Consider the following 19345-nt stretch of genomic DNA (forward strand, 5'->3'; position numbering starts at 1 on the left):
TGACCGTCAAGCCAAATCATTAACTGCCTTCCAATTGTTAAAAACAACAAGTAGGTTGGACCTCATTCGCATTTCTGATTTAAAAAATACCTTAGTAGCTAGCAAAAGTTGATGCACATGTTCCCTCGATTCTGTTAACTCTTCTCGTTTTTTGTCAATGTTCAAGTTCAAAGATAAAAAAACTCGGCATGAACTGAAGCAATTGAAAGCACTTTATCAGAAAGCTGATATGTTTACAATGCGCATAATTAAATAGAGAAGATAACTCTTTGGTGTGCAGAATAGATTTAGGAGCTTAGTTTATTGTTTTTTTTTTTCGCAATTTAATGACAAATTTAGCGAGCATTCTAAATGGTCTATCTTGAGCTGTGTTTACTTCTCTACATTTTACTTAAGGATACCATTAACTAATGAAAAAAATTACGTGTTAGTGAATAACTGGAGTAAAAAATATATCCACTAGGGAGCAGTAGTTACACCGAGGAATTTCAAGCAAAGACGAAGATTTATAAAGAGAATTTTCATTCGCCTCGCAATTACGTATCCATTGCTCCTAACACGCTGAGCAATTCAATATTGCCAAATGTGTCAGTTTACTTCCGATGAGATTTTTGATCTTCCAAGCCTCGAAATTTCTAAAAAGCAATTACCGAGACTGCAATTTCCGAACAGCTTGTATATTGTAAACTAAGCGATGAGTTCTCGCAAATCTACTCTTTTGTCTTTTCCTTAAGCAGTGCTAAAAACTTCAGTCATACAAACATCGAGTCAGATAACAAGGTTTATTAGAACTATATAGATTTGAAAATAACTCCACCTAAATATTCAACTTCCAGAATTGCAACAAGTAATACGAACCCCCGCCGGTGACTATTGCAAGGTGTCATTATGGGTGAAGACGTTGTAATTCTAAATCCGAAGAAATTATACAAAAACGTGGGCTGAGCTGTGACTATACCTTGAGTGTTGAAGCGTTCATAAATATTATCAATTTAAGATGCACTGAATAGCAATTTTAATAACCAACCACTTGAGCCCTACTCCTTCTCGTTATGAAGTTTGTTTTTTCCAAATTATCAATTTTAAACTTCTGACATGTTGAAGAGGTCTCTTACATAGGCCAAACACACGCTGACGCATGCAAGTATATAAAATAAGGATGCAAAACAGCACTTTTTTTACAAAATCTTTAAATACAAGCAGAAGTGTTCGAGAACCTCCACGGGAACGTTTGTGAGATCACTGCAATAGAAAGGCAAGCCCCCGCTACCATTTTAGCAAACTTCAGTACAATAATGAATAACACACAGCCACCAAGCTGCATTAATCCCACAGCAGAAAAGATTGGAAAAACTTCTTCTTATTTCCTCATATTTTTTGTTTCTCTGATTGGAAATATCCTTATCGGAGTGATTGTCTTTAGGACGCCGACCATGAGAAGGCCCATCAACTTCTTCATCGTGAACATGGCCATGTCTGATCTGCTCTTCCCGTTGTTCCAGTTTCCACGGACTGCGACAGAGCTGTATGTTGACACTTGGATGATCAGAGGTCCTCTTGGCGTGGCCTTGTGTAAAGTAGTTCCATTTCTTGGAATTGTTTCTGCTCTCGTGTCGATTCAGAGCCTGGTGCTGATAGCAATGGATCGATTTGCTGCGGTGTTTTTTCCTCTCCGTTCCCCGCTCTTCAGTTTAAAGCTTTGCGGACTCCTCATTCTCGCTACTTGGGTTATCGCCATGCTTGTAATGTGGCCAAACATGTCCTCTTATAAACTAGTCGAGTCTCCAGAAGGGCTGGCGTGCAAGCGGCAGTGGGAAGAAACCTTTGGAGAATCCTTCTCGTTTAACAACTACATTTTAGCAATGTTTGTTGCGTTCAGTTATGTTCCGCTAATTGCGATTGCCATACTTTACCTGACGATTCTCTTGAAGCTTAGGTCCCAGTCTCACAAGATTCGAGACGTGCAATCGGTCAACGCAGGAGAAATACGCGCAAGAAGGGAGCAAAATGTACTGAAAATGTCCATTGCGATCGTTTTGACATTTGCAATATGCTGGCTGCCACTCAGTATCTACTTTGTAATGATCTTATTTTCACTGAACAGCTCCATGCTAAGGTCTTGTGGCTTCCAATACTTTAACGCTGTTGTATTTTTCGTGTGGCATTCCAACTGTGCTATAAACCCTTGCATCTGTTTTATCTATGCCGGAAAATTCCGTCAAGGTTTTAAAAATATCTTTAGTTGCCTTTTCTCAAGCCAACGGGTGTAATTAGTCAACACCGTTGTACCCAGCTTTCGTTGATCCGAGATAACCGTTGTATTGCGCGACTAAAATACTCCAAAGCTTCTGTATTGTTAAGAAGTAGATCAGTTAATGAAATTGATTGAGTAAGGTTCGTTTTTCCTTATTTGACCGCAGTATCATTTCAGATCGTAAAACCGTAGATCGAAGTACAAATTGTCACTTAACAGTAAAATGAGGTTGGTTATATTACGCTCAAGGAAAGAGCGTTCGTTAAACATGGACACGTATACGCAATTTCAAATTTTCTTACAAGCATTTGAGGTTTTCCGGCCATTGTTTGAGCACCAAGTTTTTGTTGAACTTTTAAGTTCATTGATTGAACGCAACTTTCTAGGATTTTTTTTTTGAGAGGGCTGAGTTCAACAGAGGGCTTTAAATGAGCTTGGTATTGTATGAAACGTCGATTAAAACTCGTAATAGAGCGCTAGTGCCGTAAAACCAAGACCAATCCAATCGCAACAGCCACTTGGAAGAATGGAAGATACCCTTAAGAGCCAATGGGGAAGTCAAGTAAATACAACCAAACTGTCATCTGGAAACTCGATTTTTAAAAATTCTTTATTTTCATCTTTACAAACTGTCAAAGGCGCGGGAAAAGTTAGGCGACCATGTAGCATGACGCGACTAGTAATAATACTAATCCACCCTGGCCACGATGTTCGTCCATGCAAGGTTACCCCCCCCCCTAGCATTTCATGAGGCTTCCCCGACAATTCACCAGTACCCAGCAATACTCCTGGGTGGAGAGAGGCACTGGGAGAGATTAAAGTGTCCTGCCTAAGTCCTTGATGGTTTTCAAGTCAAAGCGACCGATAATGTGGAACTCTTAGGGGTTGTAATTGACAATAGGTTAAATTTTAAGAGTCATATATCTAAGTTAATCATAAGAAAGCAGGTAGACAAATTGGTGTACTTAATCGATTCAAACACATTCATTCATTTTCGTCAAAGATACGTATATATAGGGCATTTATCATGCCTCACGTTACTTATCGTAGTTCCATTTGGAATAGCTGTCTCAAAAAAGATAGTGACCGATTAGAGAGATTACATGAGAGGGCCCTTAGATACGTGTTTAATGACTTTTCCAACGGATATGATAGTCTATGTTATAAGATTTGTAAAGTGTTGTGATGTTTAACTCAATCATTAATTTAGGACCAAAGTAATACATACAACAAAACGGCAGGAAAAATACTGCACGTGACAATTCATGTTATGTAAACAACGCGTGACCAGAAATTGTCCCATTATGTAATCGCACAATCAGATACTGTTACAAGATTGGTTACTCATTAAGTTGTAGACGGAAACAAGATATACTTTGAATAATTTTTAAAGCCCTCTATAACAATTTGCTTCAGTATATTCAATCTTTATTTCAAGTAACAGAAAATGAGAAAAATCTTAAGGGCAAAAACAAACTTGTTTTACCTGAAGCTAAGACCACAACTTACGGCCTTAAGTCGACTTCTTACATTGCTGCTAAGGCTTGGAATGCATTACCTGATAAGCTAAGGTTAATGGCCAGATTTGGCCCTTTCAGGAATGAGATAAGAAAACTAAGTAATTTGTAATTTTATATCATTATTTATATTTAGGCTTATATTTATTTTTAAACTCTGTAATTTATATTAATATATTTTCATAAGCAAGGGTTTCTTAAAACTTTTGACGATAAAAATGAACGGTAAAACACGACGTTTCGACCGTGCTTCGGTCATTGTCAAGTGAATGGAATGAAATACAGTAAATATATGTATATATACACGTACGAAATATAAAAAAATTTTTTTGCAGGTGTAAACAAACAATAGAACTACAAAGAAAGCGCTAGTAAAAAGCTAATTAAAAACCTTTGCACGAATTGAATCAGACTGTACATTGAGAGCAGGTCTTAGCTTGTGAATAAAAAACATCTCATAGACGAGACAGTCAAATTTGTTCGTGCACTTCATTAAGGTGCTAGAGTTCTTTGTAAGATCACAATCGGCGGCTTAGCTTCTCGCAATTTGAGGTCTCGACCAATCTTCTGGCTAACAAATACAGGTTGTAAGGTCGTCATCATCATCATCATCATCATCATCATCATCATCATCATCATGTTTATTTGTTCAAGCAGGTTGAATTTATTGGCAACTGTCTAAGCTGATGTGGACCTGCTGTTTTCCCACCCAACCCACCCCAGGGGAGGACATCCAGCACACAGTAATCTCGTGCGTGGGAAATTAACGTCTCTTACCCCTTACCCTTTAAGAGACGGGACCTCCGGCTTTACGTCCTATCCGAGAAGACGAAACAGTGTGAGTGAAGTGTCTTGCTTAAGGACTCAACGTTAAGCCCCAGCCAGGACTTGAACCCGGGCCGTTTAACCCAGAGTCCAGCGCACTGACTACTGGACTACTCACGTCTGGATCCTATGACTTGGATCTTTAAGTTGGGCACGAACAATATCAGCGGATGCCTGATCCTTATACGGTAGGACAACGCGAATGGGGTCCGATCGATCGCTGACAGCAGGTAAGGAAACTGGTTGATCAGATACTTTGGCGGCAACAAACCGTGAAATTGTAGAATTGACTAGGTTATCAGGATATTTCAAAGGAGAAAATACTGATTTAAGTCGATCGTATTCTTCAGAGAAATGACGCCAATTAGATGAAAGTCGAAATGCACGATCAAACATAGTTTTTAATAACCCACGTTTGTAACGATCATCTACATGGCTCTTGTAATGTAGTAAAGGCCTTTAAAAGTAGTAAAAGATTGTGAACCAACAGTGCCTTGTTTACAAATTTCAATGTGACCTGTGCGATGCAGGTTATGTTGGTTTCACACGCCGTCATCTACACCAACGTATTGAAGAACATAAAAACTCCTCTTCGTCAATTGGCAAACATTTTCGCGGCAAACATTGTTTGACTCCAAAGGATCTTACAAAGAACTTTAGCACCTTAATGAAGTGCACGAACAAATTTGACTGTCTCGTCTATGAGATGTTTTTTATTCACAAGCTAAGACCTGCTCTCAATGTACAGTCTGATTCAATTCGTGCTAAGGTTTTTAATTAGCTTTTTACTAGCACTTTCTTTGTAGTTTTATTGTTTGTTTGTACCTGCAAAAAATTTTTGATATTTCGTACGTGTATATTTAACAATTATTCGCCGAGGGCTAGGTGAATATCGTCGAATAATCCCCGAGACGAAGTCGAGGGGATTATTCGACAATATTCACCGAACCTGAGGCGAATAATTGTTTTAGTATAATTTCAGAGCTGAACAACAGAGAAATTTCTAAAATCATAACATTTTAGTAACATTTATTAACATTTTAGTTTAACATTTTATATAAACCGCGCGGAGCGGTTTATACAGCGTCATATAAGGAACCGCTCGACCAATCAGATTGCTGGAAACTCTTTGCTCAGCTCTGAATTTATGCTAAATGCATATATTTACTGTACTTCATTCCATTCACTTGACAATGACCGAAGCACGGTCGAAACGTTGTGTTTTACCGTTAATATATTTTCCCTCGGTATAATCACATCTGTATTGCTAGAGGCCTAACAAGCCTCATTTTCATCCAGGTTTAAATAAAGTCATCATCATCATCATCATCATCAAGAACACAACACATTGACTAGGTCAGGTCTCTAACTCAGACCTCTCGACCCGGCTAGGTCTAGAGCCCAGACCCTATGACCCGGCCAGGTCTAAAACCCAGACCTCTCGACCCGGCCAGGTCTTAAGCTCAGACCTCTCTACCCGGAGTCCGGTGCACTGACCGTCAAGCCAAACATTAACTGTCTTCCAGTAGTCCTTTTTACAGTTGCATGCTTGTAAAAGGGACTATTGTTAAAAACAACAAGTAGGTTGGGGCTTATTCCTATTTCTGATTTTATGGCTTAGTAACCTGATGACCCACTCGTTTCTCGTCAAAAAGCGATGCCGACTTCACATCGTTTAGTTTGATGCATCGGACATAAAATGGTTTCTGAAAGCGAAAAGAAAGAAAATTTTCAAAGACATCAATCACATCAATCACATCCAATTTCGCTGAGGATTACGTCAGAGTAATGAGCACACACAGCATGCAAAAAAAATACTTCAGCAGCTAGTTTCTCCACAAGAGCTATCATTGAACCTTTAACAAGGCACCAGCCGTAGCTGGACGCTGGGTAACCTGTGGACAAAACTAGTTTTAAAATTGAATTTTTTTATAACAAATTGTGTAAGGTACTCTTTACCGTATTTCCTCGAATAAACGCCCAACCCCTTGGCCATAATTTTAATCAGTCATCCCCGGTAGCATTTCGATCCCACGTAGAAACGAATAAAACACAAAGCAAATTTCAAGAAACCGCTTAGCTCGTGATATGATTTCGCTCCTTGGAAACTAATCATTACCATCTGTAACTGCACTTCCTGCGTGTATTAAAACTTTCACGGTGCATCAAAAATTTTCCGGCGCATTAAAATTTTTCCGGTACATTTAAACTTTTCCGGTGGGTAATTTTAGTAAGCTTGCATACAAGCAAGACAGCTTGCGGGGTTTATTGACTTGATAAATAAAATTGACTAGTAACAAGTGGTGTTATATCACGCAGTTTTCCCTTTAGTGTGCTTAATGTGCAAAAGGCGGTTGTCGCATATGTTCCCTTGATTCTTGAACAAAAGCTCATCTTCCAAACCGGCAGTCTAAATCTCACAGGTATCAACGAACGCTTTTCATTCCACCAATCTATTCGTGTTTTTCTCGTTGCCATGTTCCCACCGATCACGTAGCTCCATTTTCTGCCTTTAAAAGCCTGCCCAACCCACAATTCCTCTATTCGCTCCGACGAAGGGCTAACGCCCGAAACGTCAGCTTTTATAATCGTAACGGTGGCCAATCTACCATTTCAACTTTGTTGATACATTCAAACTATTCCCTAGATTCTGTTAACTCTTCTCGTCTTTTGTCAATGTTCAAATTCAAAGATAAAAAAAACTCTGCATGAACTGAAACAATAAATTTTTTTCGATTGAAAGCACTTTATGAGAACGGTTAATTGTTTGCAACGCGCAGAATAAATAGAGAAGATCAATCTTCGGTGTGTAGAATAGATTTACAAGCTTAGCTTATCGTTTTCTTTTTTTTTTTTTGCAATTTAATGACAAATTTAGAGGGCTTTCTAAATGGTCTATCTTGAGCTGTGTTTGCTACTCTACAATTTTATTTCGGAATACCATTAGATAATGAGAAAAAAATTCTGTGTCAGTAGATAATTGTAGTAAAAAATATATCCACAAAAGAGCAGTAGTTACACCTAGGAATTTCAAGCAACAGCAAGGACGAAGATTTAAAGAAAGAATTTTCATTTGCCTCGCAATTGAGCATCTATTGCTCCTTTCGCGCTGAGTGATTCAATATTGCCAATTTCAGTTCGTCAGTTTACCTCCTGAGAGGTTTTTGATCTTCCACGCCCGAAATTGGAGATAAGTCCGCCAGTGAATATTGCAAGGTGTCATTATGGTAAAGACGCTGTCATACTAAATCCGAAGAAATTACGCAAAAACATGTATGGACTGAGCTGTGACTATACCTTGAGTTTTAGAGCGTTCATAAATATTATCAATTTAAGATGCACTGAATAGCAATTTTAATAACTAACCACTTGAGCCCTACTCCTGCTCCCTATGAAGTTTGTTTTTCCAAATGATAAATTTTAAACTTCCGGTATGTTGTAGAGGTCTCGCACAAGGGCCAACCTCACGCTGACGCAAGTATATAAAATAAAGATGCAAAACAGCACTCCTTTTACCGGAGAGATTCTCGTAAATACAAGCAGAAGTGTTCGAGAACCTCCTCGAGAACGTTTGCGAGATCACCGTAATAGGAAGGCAAGCCCCCGCTACTATTTTGACAAACTTGAGTACAACGATGAATAACACACAGCCACCAAGCTGCATTAATCCCACAGCAGAAAAGATTGGAAAAACATCTTCTTATTTCCTCATATTTTTTGTTTCTCTGATTGGAAATATCCTTATCGGAGTGATTGTCTTCAGGACGCCGACCATGAGAAAGCCCATCAACTTCTTCATCGTGAACATGGCCATGTCCGATCTGCTCTTCCCGTTGTTCCAGTTTCCACGGACTGTAACAGAGCTGTATGTCGACACTTGGATGATCAGAGGTCCTCTTGGCATGGCTTTGTGTAAAATAGTTCCATTTCTCGGAATTGTTTCTGCTCTCGTGTCGATTCAGAGCCTGGTACTGATAGCAGTGGATCGATTTGGTGCAGTGTTTTTTCCTCTCCGTTGCCCACTCTCCAGTTCAAAGCTTTGCGGACTCCTCATTCTCGCTACTTGGGTTATCGCCATGCTTGTAATGTGGCCAAACATGTCCTCCTATAAACTAGTTGAGTCTCCAGGAGGGCTGGCGTGCAAGCGGCAGTGGAAAGAAACCTTCGGAGAACCTTTTTCGTTTAACAACTACATTCTAGCACTGTTCGTTGCATTCAGTTATGTTCCACTAATTGCGATTGCCATACTTTACCTGACGATTCTCTTGAAGCTTAGGTCCCAGTCTCACAAGATTCGAGACGTGCAATCGGTCCACGCAGGAGAAATACGCGCAAGAAGGGAGCAAAATGTACTGAAAATGTCCATCGCGATCGTTCTGACATTTGCAATATGCTGGCTGCCACTCAGTATCTACTTTGTAATGATCTTATTTTCACTGAACAGCTCCATGCTAAGGTCCTGTGGCTTCCAATACTTTAACGCTATTGTATTTTTCGTGTGGCATTCTAACTGTGCTATAAACCCTTGCATCTGTTATGCTTATGCCGGAAAATTCCGTCAAGGTTTCAAAAATATCTTAAGTTGCTTTTTCTCAAGCCAACGGGTGTAATTAATCAACACCGTTGTACCGGGCTTTCGTTGATCCGAGATAAACGTTGTATTGCTCGACTAAAATACTCCAAAGCTTCTGTATTGCTAAGGAGCAGATTGGTGAATGAAATTGATTTGGTAAGGTTCGTTTTACGTTATTTGACTGCTGTATCATTTCCGATCGTAAAATCGTAGATCGGAGTACAAATTGTCATTTAACAGTGAAATGAGGTTGGTTATATTACGCTCAATAAAAAAAGCGTTCGTTGAACATGGACACGTACACGCAGCCTTTATGGTAACTTTCCATACAATCATTTGAGATTTTCCAAGCATTGTTTGAGCACCAAGTTTTTATTTAACTTTTAAGAAGCCAGCGGCTGCTTCAATTAACTTAACAAGGATTTAAGAGAAAAGTAGTCTTTTTTTCGTTTGCCTTCTTCCTACTGCACACATATGTACTTCAAAAACGATGAGTACTTATATTATCGGTGTGTTCTGTTGCAATACATACGTAATAAATTCGGTTTTGGACTGAAAAGAAAAGATTTTCTTACTCGATACGAAACGTTTTAAAAAAGAGAGTTTTCCATTTTCCCGTGCGCAAAATTAATCAACAAGGTGTGTTTTTTCAGTCTTTATCTGTTATATGCACAATAAATTCAACAGTCCTGCCAGATTTGGATCCTCTTTTGAGAACATCCATGGTTTACTTAACTATTTCAATATCACTTTCGTTTACCTCCCTAAGTGGTCTATATTAAGTCTCATTTACTTCGTCGTAATTTTCATTTGGTAAAAAAAGGAGACTTAAAAGCGTTTTTGGGAAAAGCAAGTGAAGTTGTATTGGATCGTTCGAATGGATAATTTTCCTCTGCAGTTTAGACGAAGATCGAACAAGCGATGTTTGATTGGCATCCGTCAGTTTTTGCCATTAGTTAATTTTCATCGATCAATACAGCTTGTCATAGAGCAGTACAAGCTGGTAATATTTTTAATATCATCTCTAGAAAAGTTTAGTTTGCCCCTCTCATTGGACGTACATTGCTGTTGCTTTTTTTTACCACTTTGCGCCCACTGTAAAAAGTAGGATACCTTGGCGATGATATTAACATATTTCTTTGACAAGAAATGCAGACAAGACAAAAAAAGGGAAAAAAAAAAAGAAAGAAATAGAGAGCTTGTTAATTTTCCTCTCTAATTACTAAGGCCCACCGTACGGTTTCATTTGTACTTCAGGCAACATCTGGATTTCAATGAGAAAAACGCTGAGACATCATGACAACTTTGCCAAAATATCTTTAATTACTTTTTCTCTAGCCAACGGGTGTAATAATCAACACCGTTGTACCCGGCTTTCGTTGATCCGAGATAACCGTTGTATTGCGCGACTAAAATACTCCAAAGCTTCTGTGTTGCCAAGAAGCAGATTGGTTAATGAAATTGATTGAGTAAGGTTCGTTTTCCCTCATTTGACCGCAATATCATTTCAGATCATAAAACCGTAGGTCGAAGTACAAATTGTCAAATGAGCTTAGTTATACGTATGATGCACGATCCTCGCAGTAGATAGCGCTATTTAAGCAATAGCGAAAATCAGACCTGAAAAAAAAAAAAAAAAAAAAAAAAATCAGGCCTGTACGGGACTCGAACCACTGACCTCTGCGATACTAGTGCAGCGCTCTACCAATTGAGCTAACAAGCCAACTGAGAGCAGGCCGTTAAGTTGATTCGTAATGAACCCGTGAAAGTGATAAATGAGATAGAATAAATATATGAAAATCATATATTTTGAACTGCGGTATTTGATACGTATGATGCACGATCCTCGCAGTAGATAGCGCTATTTAAGCAATAGCGAAAATCAGACCTGAAAAAAATCAGGCCTGTACGGGACTCGAACCACTGACCTCTGCGATACTAGTGCAGCGCTCTACCAATTGAGCTAACAAGCCAACTGAGAGCAGGCCGTTAAGTTGATTCGTAATGAACCCGTGAAAGTGATAAATAAGATAGAATAAATATAGTAGAATTGATAAGCTCTTTGCCAGGTGTCATATGTTACGCTCAATGAAAAAGCGTTCGTTAAACATGGACACGTATACGCAATTTCAACTTTTCCTAGAAGCATTTGAGATTTTCCGGCCATTGTTTAAGCACCAAGTTTTTGTTGAACTTTTAAGTTCATTGATTGAACGCAACTTTCCAGGATTATTTTTTTTTAGAGGGCTGAGTTCAACAGAGGGCTTGAAATGAGCTTAGTATTGTACGAAACGTCGATTAAAATTCGTAATTGGGCGCTAGCGTCGTAAAACCAAGACCAACGCAATCGCAACAGCCACTTGGAAGAAAGGAAGATAGCTTTAAGAGCCAATGAGAAGTCAAAGTAAATACAAGCGAATTTGATAAAAAATAAGACACTAACAGCAGTGATAAACATATTGAACTTGCACATTTTGATTATATTAATCAAAATGTGCAAGTTCAATATGTTTATCACTGCTGTTTGTGTCTTATTTTTTATCGAATTACGATGGCCCAAGAACATAAGCATTTACGTACGATACAACGGAATTGTCAAAGGCGCGGGAAAACGCAGGCGACCATGTAGCATGAAGCGACTAGAAATACTACTACTCCACCCTGGATATGATGTTCGTCCATGGCAAGGTCCCCCCCCCCCCCAGCACTTCATGAGGCTTCCCTGACAATTCACCAGAGTAAAGTGTCTTGCCCAAGAACACAACAAATTGACTCGGTCAGGTCTCGAACTCAACTTGACGAAAACATGGGAACTTATTTTACGAGGAAAGACTTCCAAGACGCCTCCTGAACCACTCGAGATCATAGGGAGGAAAGAAAAACTGAAACTATTGGGTGTTACCTTTGAGCAAGTGCCAGTTAATTGGGACACTCATATTGATTATCTACTTAGTAAGGCTAGCAGCAGGTTGTCTATTTTGAGAATATGTAAATACTATGGCTACCCTATTGAGAATTTGGACTTACTTTTTCAAAGTTTGATTCTTTCAGTTTTTACATATGCTATTGAGGTTTGGGGGTGTGCTTTTTATAGTAAATATTTAAGTAGAATTGATAAGCTCTTTGTCAGGTGTCATAAGCTGGGTTACTGCTTAAAGCAACACAGTATCTTGGATATCCGTTGTAATAGAGATAAGAAATTATGGCAAAGGATCTCTTCCTACAACACTGCGTTGAGCGATCTCGTACCTCCCCAGAGAACACGGCAGTTGAGAACTAGGTCGCATAATTATATTTTGCCTAAGGTTCATACAAGCCGTTTTAAATCAGTTTTTATTAATAGATATCTTTTCAATAGCAATTAATACCTTTTCTTTTTCCTTATTCATTCTATTCATGTTAATTGTTGCACGTCTGTCTGCACAATAATTCTTAATAAAGACCTTTATTATTAGTATTATTACGAACCCAGACCTCTCGACCCGGCTAGGTCTCAAACCCAGACCTCTCAATCCGGCCAGGTCTCGAGCCCAGACCTCTCCATCCGGAGTCCGGTACACTGACTGTCGAGTCAAATCATTAACTGTCTTCCAATTGTTAAAAACAAAAAGTAGCTTGAGCCTCATTCGTATTTCTGATTTTATGGCTCAGTTACCTGATGACCCACTCGTTTCTCGTCAAAAAGCGATGGCGACTTCACGTCATTTGGTTTGATGCAACGGACATAAAATGGTTTCTGAAATCGATAAGAAGGAAAATTTTCAGATACATCAATCACATCCAGATTCGCTAAGGATTGCGTCAGAGGAATAGGGACAAAAATAATACCTTGGCAGCTAGTTTCTCCACAAGAGCTACCATTGAACCTTTGAACAGGGAACCAGCCGTAGCAGGACGTTGGGTAACCTGTGGACAAAACCAGTTTTAAAATTATATTTTTTTATAAAAAATTGTGTAGGGTACCCTTTACCGTATTTCCTTGAATAAGCACCCACCTCCTTGGCCATAATTTTAATCATGCGTCCCCGGTAGCATTTTCGATCCGTAGAAACGAATAAAACACAAAGCAAATTTCAAGAAAAAATTTTGCTCATGATATGATTTCGACCCAGGAAACTCATTATTACCATCTCTAACTACACTTCCCGTGTGCATTAAAACGTTTCCGGTGCATTTAAACTTTTCCGGTGCATTAAAACTTTTTCGGTACACAAAACTTTTCCGGTGGGTAATTTTGGTAAGCTTGGATGATACAAGCAAGACAGCTTGCCGGGTTTATTGACTTGAGAAATAAACTTGACTAGAAAAAAGTGGTGGTATATCACGCAGTTATTCCTTAAGTGTGCTTAATGTGCAAAAGTTGACGCCCGTATTCCCCAGATTCTGTTAACTCTTCTCGTTTTTTGTCAATGTTCAAATTCAAAGATAAAAAAACTCGGCATGAACTGAAAAAATAAATTTTTTTTCGGTTGAAAGCACTTTATGAGAACGGTTATATGTTTACAACGCGCAGAATGAATAGGGAAGATCACTCTTCGGTGTGTAGAGTAGATTTAAAAGCTTAGCTTATCTTTTTCTTTTTTCTTTCGCAATTTAATGACAAAATTAGAGAGTTTTTTAAATGGTCTATCTTGAGCTGTGTTTGCTTCTCGACATTTTTATTTCAGGATACCATTAAATAATGAGAAAAAAATTGTGTCAGTAAACAATTATAGCAAAAAATATATCCACAAGAGAGCAGTAGTTACACTGAGGAATTTCAAGCAACAGCAAAGACGAAGTTTTAAAAGGAGGAATTTTCATTCGCCTCGCAATTAAGCATCCATTGCTCCTAACACGCTGAGCGATTCAATATTGCTAATTGTGCCAGTTTGCCTCCCGAGAGGTTTTTGATCTTCCATGCAAGAAATTTCTAAAATTGCAAGGGGATTGTCAATTTCCAAGGGATTTCAATTTCCGGATGACTTGTACATTGTAAACTGAGCGACTTCACTCATACAAACAACGAGTCAGATAACAAGGTTTATTAGAACTATGCAAATATTGGAGATAAGTCCACCTAAGTATTCGACTTCCAGAATTGCAACATGCAATCTCCTGCCGGTGAATATTGCAAGGTGTCATTATGGGTGAAGATGCTGTCATTCTGAATCCGACAAAATTACGCAAAAACGTGGACTTAGCTGTGACTACACCTTGAGTTTTAGAGTGTTCATAAATAGTATCAATTTAAGATGCACTGACAAGCAATTTTAATAACCAACCACTTGAACCCTACTCCTTGTTATGTTATCAAGTTTGTTTTTCCAAACGATAAATTTTAAACTTCCGACATGTTGAATAGTTCATTAACAAGGGCCAACCTCACGCTGACGGAAACATGATAAGGATGCAAAACAGCACTCTTTTAACGAGAGAGATTTCCGTAAATACAAGCAGAAGTGTTCGAGAACCTCCTCGAGAACGTTTGGGAGATCACCGTAATAGGAAGGCAAGCCCCCGCTACTGTTTTGACAAACTTGAGTACAACGATGAATAACACACAGCCACCAAGCTGCATTAATCCCACAGCAGAAAAGATTGGAAAAACATCTTCTTATTTCCTCATATTTTTTGTTTCTCTGATTGGAAATATCCTCATCGGAGTGATTGTCTTTAGGACGCCGACCATGAGAAAGCCCATCAACTTCTTCATCGTGAACATGGCCATGTCCGATCTGCTCTTCCCGTTGTTCCAGTTTCCACGGACTGTAACAGAGCTGTATGTCGACACTTGGATGATCAGAGGTCCTCTTGGCGTGGCCTCGTGTAAAATAGTTCCATTTCTTGGAATTGTTTCTGCTCTCGTGTCGATTCAGAGCCTGGTGCTGATAGCAGTGGATCGATTTGGTGCAGTATTTTTCCCTCTCCGTTCCCCGCTCTTCAGTTTAAAGCTTTGCGGACTCCTCATTCTCGCTACTTGGGTTATCGCCATGCTTGCTATGTGGCCAAACATGTCCTCTTATAAACTAGTTGAGTCTCCGGGAGGGCTGGTGTGCAAGCGGCAGTGGGAAGAAACCTTCGGAGAATCTTTCTCGTTTAACAACTACATTCTAGCACTGTTCGTTGCATTCAGTTATGTTCCACTAGTTGCGATTGCCATACTTTACCTGGCGATTCTCTTGAAGCTTAGGTCCCAGTCTCACAAAATTCGAGACCAGCAATCGCTCAATGCAGGAGATATACGCGCAAGAAGGGAGCAAAACGTACTGAAAATGTCCATCGCGATCGTTCTGACATTTGCAATATGCTGGCTGCCCCTCAGTATCTACTTTGTAATGATCTTGCATTCACTTAACAGCTCCATGCTAAGGTCTTGTGGCTTCCAATACTTTGACGCTATTGTATTTTTCGTGTGGCATTCCAACTGTGCTATAAATCCTTGCATCTGTTATGCTTATGCCGGAAAATTCCGTCAAGGTCTTAAAAATATCTTAAGTTGCTTCTTCTCAAGCCGACAGGCGTAATTAGTCAACACCGCTGTACCCGGCTTTCGTTGATCCGAGATAACCGTTGTATTGCTCGACTAAAATACTCCAAAGCTTCTGTGTTGCTAAGAAGTAGATTGGTTAATGAAATTGATTTAGTAAGGTTCGTTTTCCCATATTTGACCGCTGTATCATTTCAGATCATAGAATCGTAGATCGGAGTACAAATTGTCATTTAACAGTGAAATGAGGTTGGTTGTATTACGCTCAATAAAAAAGCGTTCGTTAAACATGGACACGTATACGCAATTATTCTAACTTTCCCTACAAGCATTTGAGATTTTCCAATCATTGTTTGAGCACGAATTTGCAAGTTTTTATTTAACTCTTAAGAAGCCAGCGGCTGCTTCAATTAACTTAACAAGTATCTAAGAGAGAAGTAGACTTTTTTCGTTTGCGTTCTTCCCACTGCACGCATAAGTACTTAAAAAACGATGAGTACTTATTGGTGTGTTCTGTTTCAATACGTACGTAATAAAGTCGGTTTTGGACTGAAAAAGAAAAAAGAATGTCGTACTCGATACGAAACGTTTTAAAAGGGAGAGTATTCCATTTTTTCGTGCGTAAAATTAATTCTTTATCTGTTATATGAATAATAAATTCAACAGTTCTGCCAGTTTTGGTTCCTGTTTTGAGGACCTCCGTGGTTTAATCACTTTCGTTTACCACCCTAAGGGATCTATATTAAGTTTCATTTACTTCGTCGTAATTTCTGTTTGGTGACAAAAGGAGAGTTAACAGCGTTTTTGGGAAAAGCAAGTGAAGTTGTATTGGATCGTTCGAATGGATAATTTTCCTTTGCAGTTCAGTGAGACGAAGACCGAACAAGCGATGTTTGATTGGCATCCGTCAGTTATTGCCATTAGTTAATTTTCATCGATCAATACAGCTTGTCATAGAGCAGTACAAGCTGGTAATATTTTTAATATCATCTCTAGACAAGTTTAGTTTGCCCCTCTCATTGGACGCACATTGCTGTTGCTTTTTTTTTCCACTTTGCGCCCACTGTAAACAGTAGGGTACCTAGGCGATAAAATTAACATATTTCTTTGACAAGAAATACAAACAAGACAAGACAAAAACTATACTTCAGGCAACATCTGAATTTCAATGAGAAAAACACTGAGATATCATGACAACTTTGCCAAAATATCTTAATTGCTTTTTCTCTTGCCAACGGGTGTAATTAATCAACACCGTTGTATTCGGCTTTCGTTGATCCTAGATAACCGTTGTATTGCTCGACTAAAATACTCCAAAGCATCTGTATTGCTGAGAAGTAGATTGGTAAATGGAATTGATTGAGCAATAAATTGACCACCGTTACGATGATAAAAGCTGACGTTTCGAGCGTTAGCCCTTCGTCGTTAGCCCTTCGCTTCGACGAAGGGCTAACGCTCGAAACGTCAGCTTTTATAATCGTAACGGTGGCCAATTTACCATTTCAACTTTGTTGATATATTCAAATTATTTCGTTACCCCCACCGACGCAGCCCCAAACAGTTTCTTTAGAAACTATCAGCCTTTATCCATTTGATTGAGTAATGTTCGTTTTCCCTTATTTGACCGCAATATCATTTCAGATCATAAAACCGTAGTTCGGAGTACAAATTGTTATTTAACAGCGAAATGAGGTTGGTTATATTACGTTCAATGAAAAGGCGTTCGTTTAACATGGACACGTATACGCAATTTAAATTTTTCCTCGAAGCATTTGAGATTTTCCGGCCATTGTTTGAACACCAAGTTTTTGTTGAACTTTTAAGTTCATTGATTGAACGCAACTTTCTAGGATTATTTTTTTGAGAGGGCTGATTTCAACAGAGGGCTTTAAATGAGCTTAGTATTGTACGAAACGTCGATTAAAATTCGTAGTGGCGCGCTAGTGTCGTAAAACCAAGACCAACGCAATCGCAACAGCCACTTGGAAGAATGGAAGAAACCTTTAAGAGCCAATGACAAGCCAAAGTAAATATAACGAAACTGTGAAAGGCGCGGGAAGACGCAGGCGACCAAATCGTGATTGCTTTTAGCTTCGTATGTTGACAGAATGGCGCGAGTTTTCTAACCCAATCACAGAGCGAAGTCAAGTAAAACCGATGCAATCTCGGAATACTTTTGACACTGAAATGAAAATGAAAATGAAAATCAGTACTTCCGTTTGGTTTTTTCCGTGTAGAAAATTGCAAAATAGGCGTTACGTAGCACTTTTTAATTGACGTGAAGCAATGTGCTGGACATAGCCTGGGAACGAGGATGAGTTTTGGCATCTAGTGTTAATCAGGCTTAGCTGGGCCGATAATCAAGCTTGTTTCAGTTTAAACTTACCTTTAAAGCGAACTTAAGTATATTTATTTAAAGCACAAACCTTACACTATAAATCACTTCTATTGTTATCTACTGATGAAAACAAGAACCCTTGGGAACAGGAAAAGTTCATTGGCTTGTCTTATGTAACCTTTCGCGATTCCATCTATTAATAGATCAATATAGCGGACGAAATAACTATACGTTTCTGACAAAAAAAAAAAAAAAAAAAAAAAAAAGAAAACACTTGTGGAAGACTGCCACATACCTTAAATTTCAATCAGTCAAAAAACTTGCAGTCCATAAAATGCCTTCAGTGATATATCGTTCCGAGGCAAAAAAATACTTCAGAGGTTTGTTATTAGATGTAAGCAGGAGAAATCTCTATAAACAAACTCATCGCGTTCAAATGCAAATTTTTATTGAGCGACCCCGCATTTCCTCTAGCGATTTTAGTAGTTCCAAATTGTCATGGATGGCATCAACTAAATAAAAATGTTTCGGCAAAAGCTTTCTCTTTAATTTGAATAACGTTTGTTTTCTTTATAACTCACTCGCTATCAAATTGTTAAGTTCAAGGAGGATTTTCCTGTAATTAAAGTCGTAATTGTAGCCCTAAATCATTCGGGTTCTTTTGGCAATCATTTTTGAGTTATTTTAAAAAAAAAAAAAAATATATATATATATATATATATGTTAGCGTATAGATTAGTGTATTTTGGTCTAGTGTAATCTGATCAGCGCAATTTGGTGTATCTCTAAGCAATCTGATTGACGCATACTTTTTTTGGTGTATCTCAAGGCAATGTGATTGGCGCAATTTTTTGGTGTATCACAAACCAATCAGATTGTAGTATTTTTCGATGTCGCACCAATCAGACCGTTCTTGCTAATTTGTGGTTTGACAGGTCTTCAAATTTCAGCGAATGAACGCGTGACTCGAGGAGAGTGGTTCGCGAATTAAGGAAACGTATTAGTCGTGTTGGGAAAGCTGCGGAGTTGTGATAAATGTACGACTATGGTTATTCTTCGTTCTATAGGAGACTGAGTGAAACATAAGAACAATTTTGAATCAAATGCTGCTTGAGTTGTTGATAGAAGCAACTTCAGAATACCCAGCCACTATTGACTGTTATGAATGGATTGTTCCCGCGGTCCCGATGTCGAAAAATAATATCAAAAGAGAGGAATTTGGACAAGTGTTCCCGAATTCAAGCTTTCCTGAAGTCGAAGAATGATGAAATGATATGGCCGTTAGGCCCTGTTTACAAGCAGGTAGGGTAACCCTAGTGCTAGGGTTACCCTGGCAGGAGGGTTACCCTAACGCTCCCACATTTCTTCT

The 19345-nt window shown here is 38.8% G+C and overlaps 3 protein-coding genes across 3 annotated transcripts; all 3 read left to right on the forward strand.

The window, feature by feature from the left end:
- Positions 1–805: 805 nt before the first annotated feature.
- On the forward strand, positions 806–2837 carry LOC111338287 (neuropeptide SIFamide receptor-like). Its single transcript, XM_088741773.1, has one exon. The coding sequence runs from the start codon at positions 1296–1298 to the stop codon at positions 2268–2270; it is 975 nt and encodes a 324-aa protein (XP_088597899.1). The 5' UTR covers positions 806–1295; the 3' UTR covers positions 2271–2837.
- A 5203-nt stretch (positions 2838–8040) lies between these two features.
- LOC148719474 (QRFP-like peptide receptor) lies at positions 8041–9856 on the forward strand. The gene has a single exon (XM_088741772.1). It carries the CDS (start codon positions 8232–8234, stop codon positions 9204–9206), a length of 975 nt encoding a protein of 324 aa, XP_088597898.1. The 5' UTR covers positions 8041–8231; the 3' UTR covers positions 9207–9856.
- A 4219-nt stretch (positions 9857–14075) lies between these two features.
- On the forward strand, positions 14076–16312 carry LOC148719475 (QRFP-like peptide receptor). The gene has a single exon (XM_088742113.1). The coding sequence runs from the start codon at positions 14701–14703 to the stop codon at positions 15673–15675; it is 975 nt and encodes a 324-aa protein (XP_088598239.1). The 5' UTR covers positions 14076–14700; the 3' UTR covers positions 15676–16312.
- The last annotated feature ends 3033 nt before the right edge of the window (positions 16313–19345 follow it).

Source organism: Stylophora pistillata, chromosome 12 (genome assembly GCF_964205215.1).
Source record: "Stylophora pistillata chromosome 12, jaStyPist1.2, whole genome shotgun sequence".
Classification (NCBI taxonomy): Eukaryota; Metazoa; Cnidaria; class Anthozoa; order Scleractinia; family Pocilloporidae; genus Stylophora; species Stylophora pistillata.

Coding starts and splice junctions, on each gene's coding strand:
- LOC111338287 (XM_088741773.1), top strand. CDS start 1,296: ATGAATAACACACAGCCACCAAGCTGCATTAATCCCACAGCAGAAAAG.
- LOC148719474 (XM_088741772.1), top strand. CDS start 8,232: ATGAATAACACACAGCCACCAAGCTGCATTAATCCCACAGCAGAAAAG.
- LOC148719475 (XM_088742113.1), top strand. CDS start 14,701: ATGAATAACACACAGCCACCAAGCTGCATTAATCCCACAGCAGAAAAG.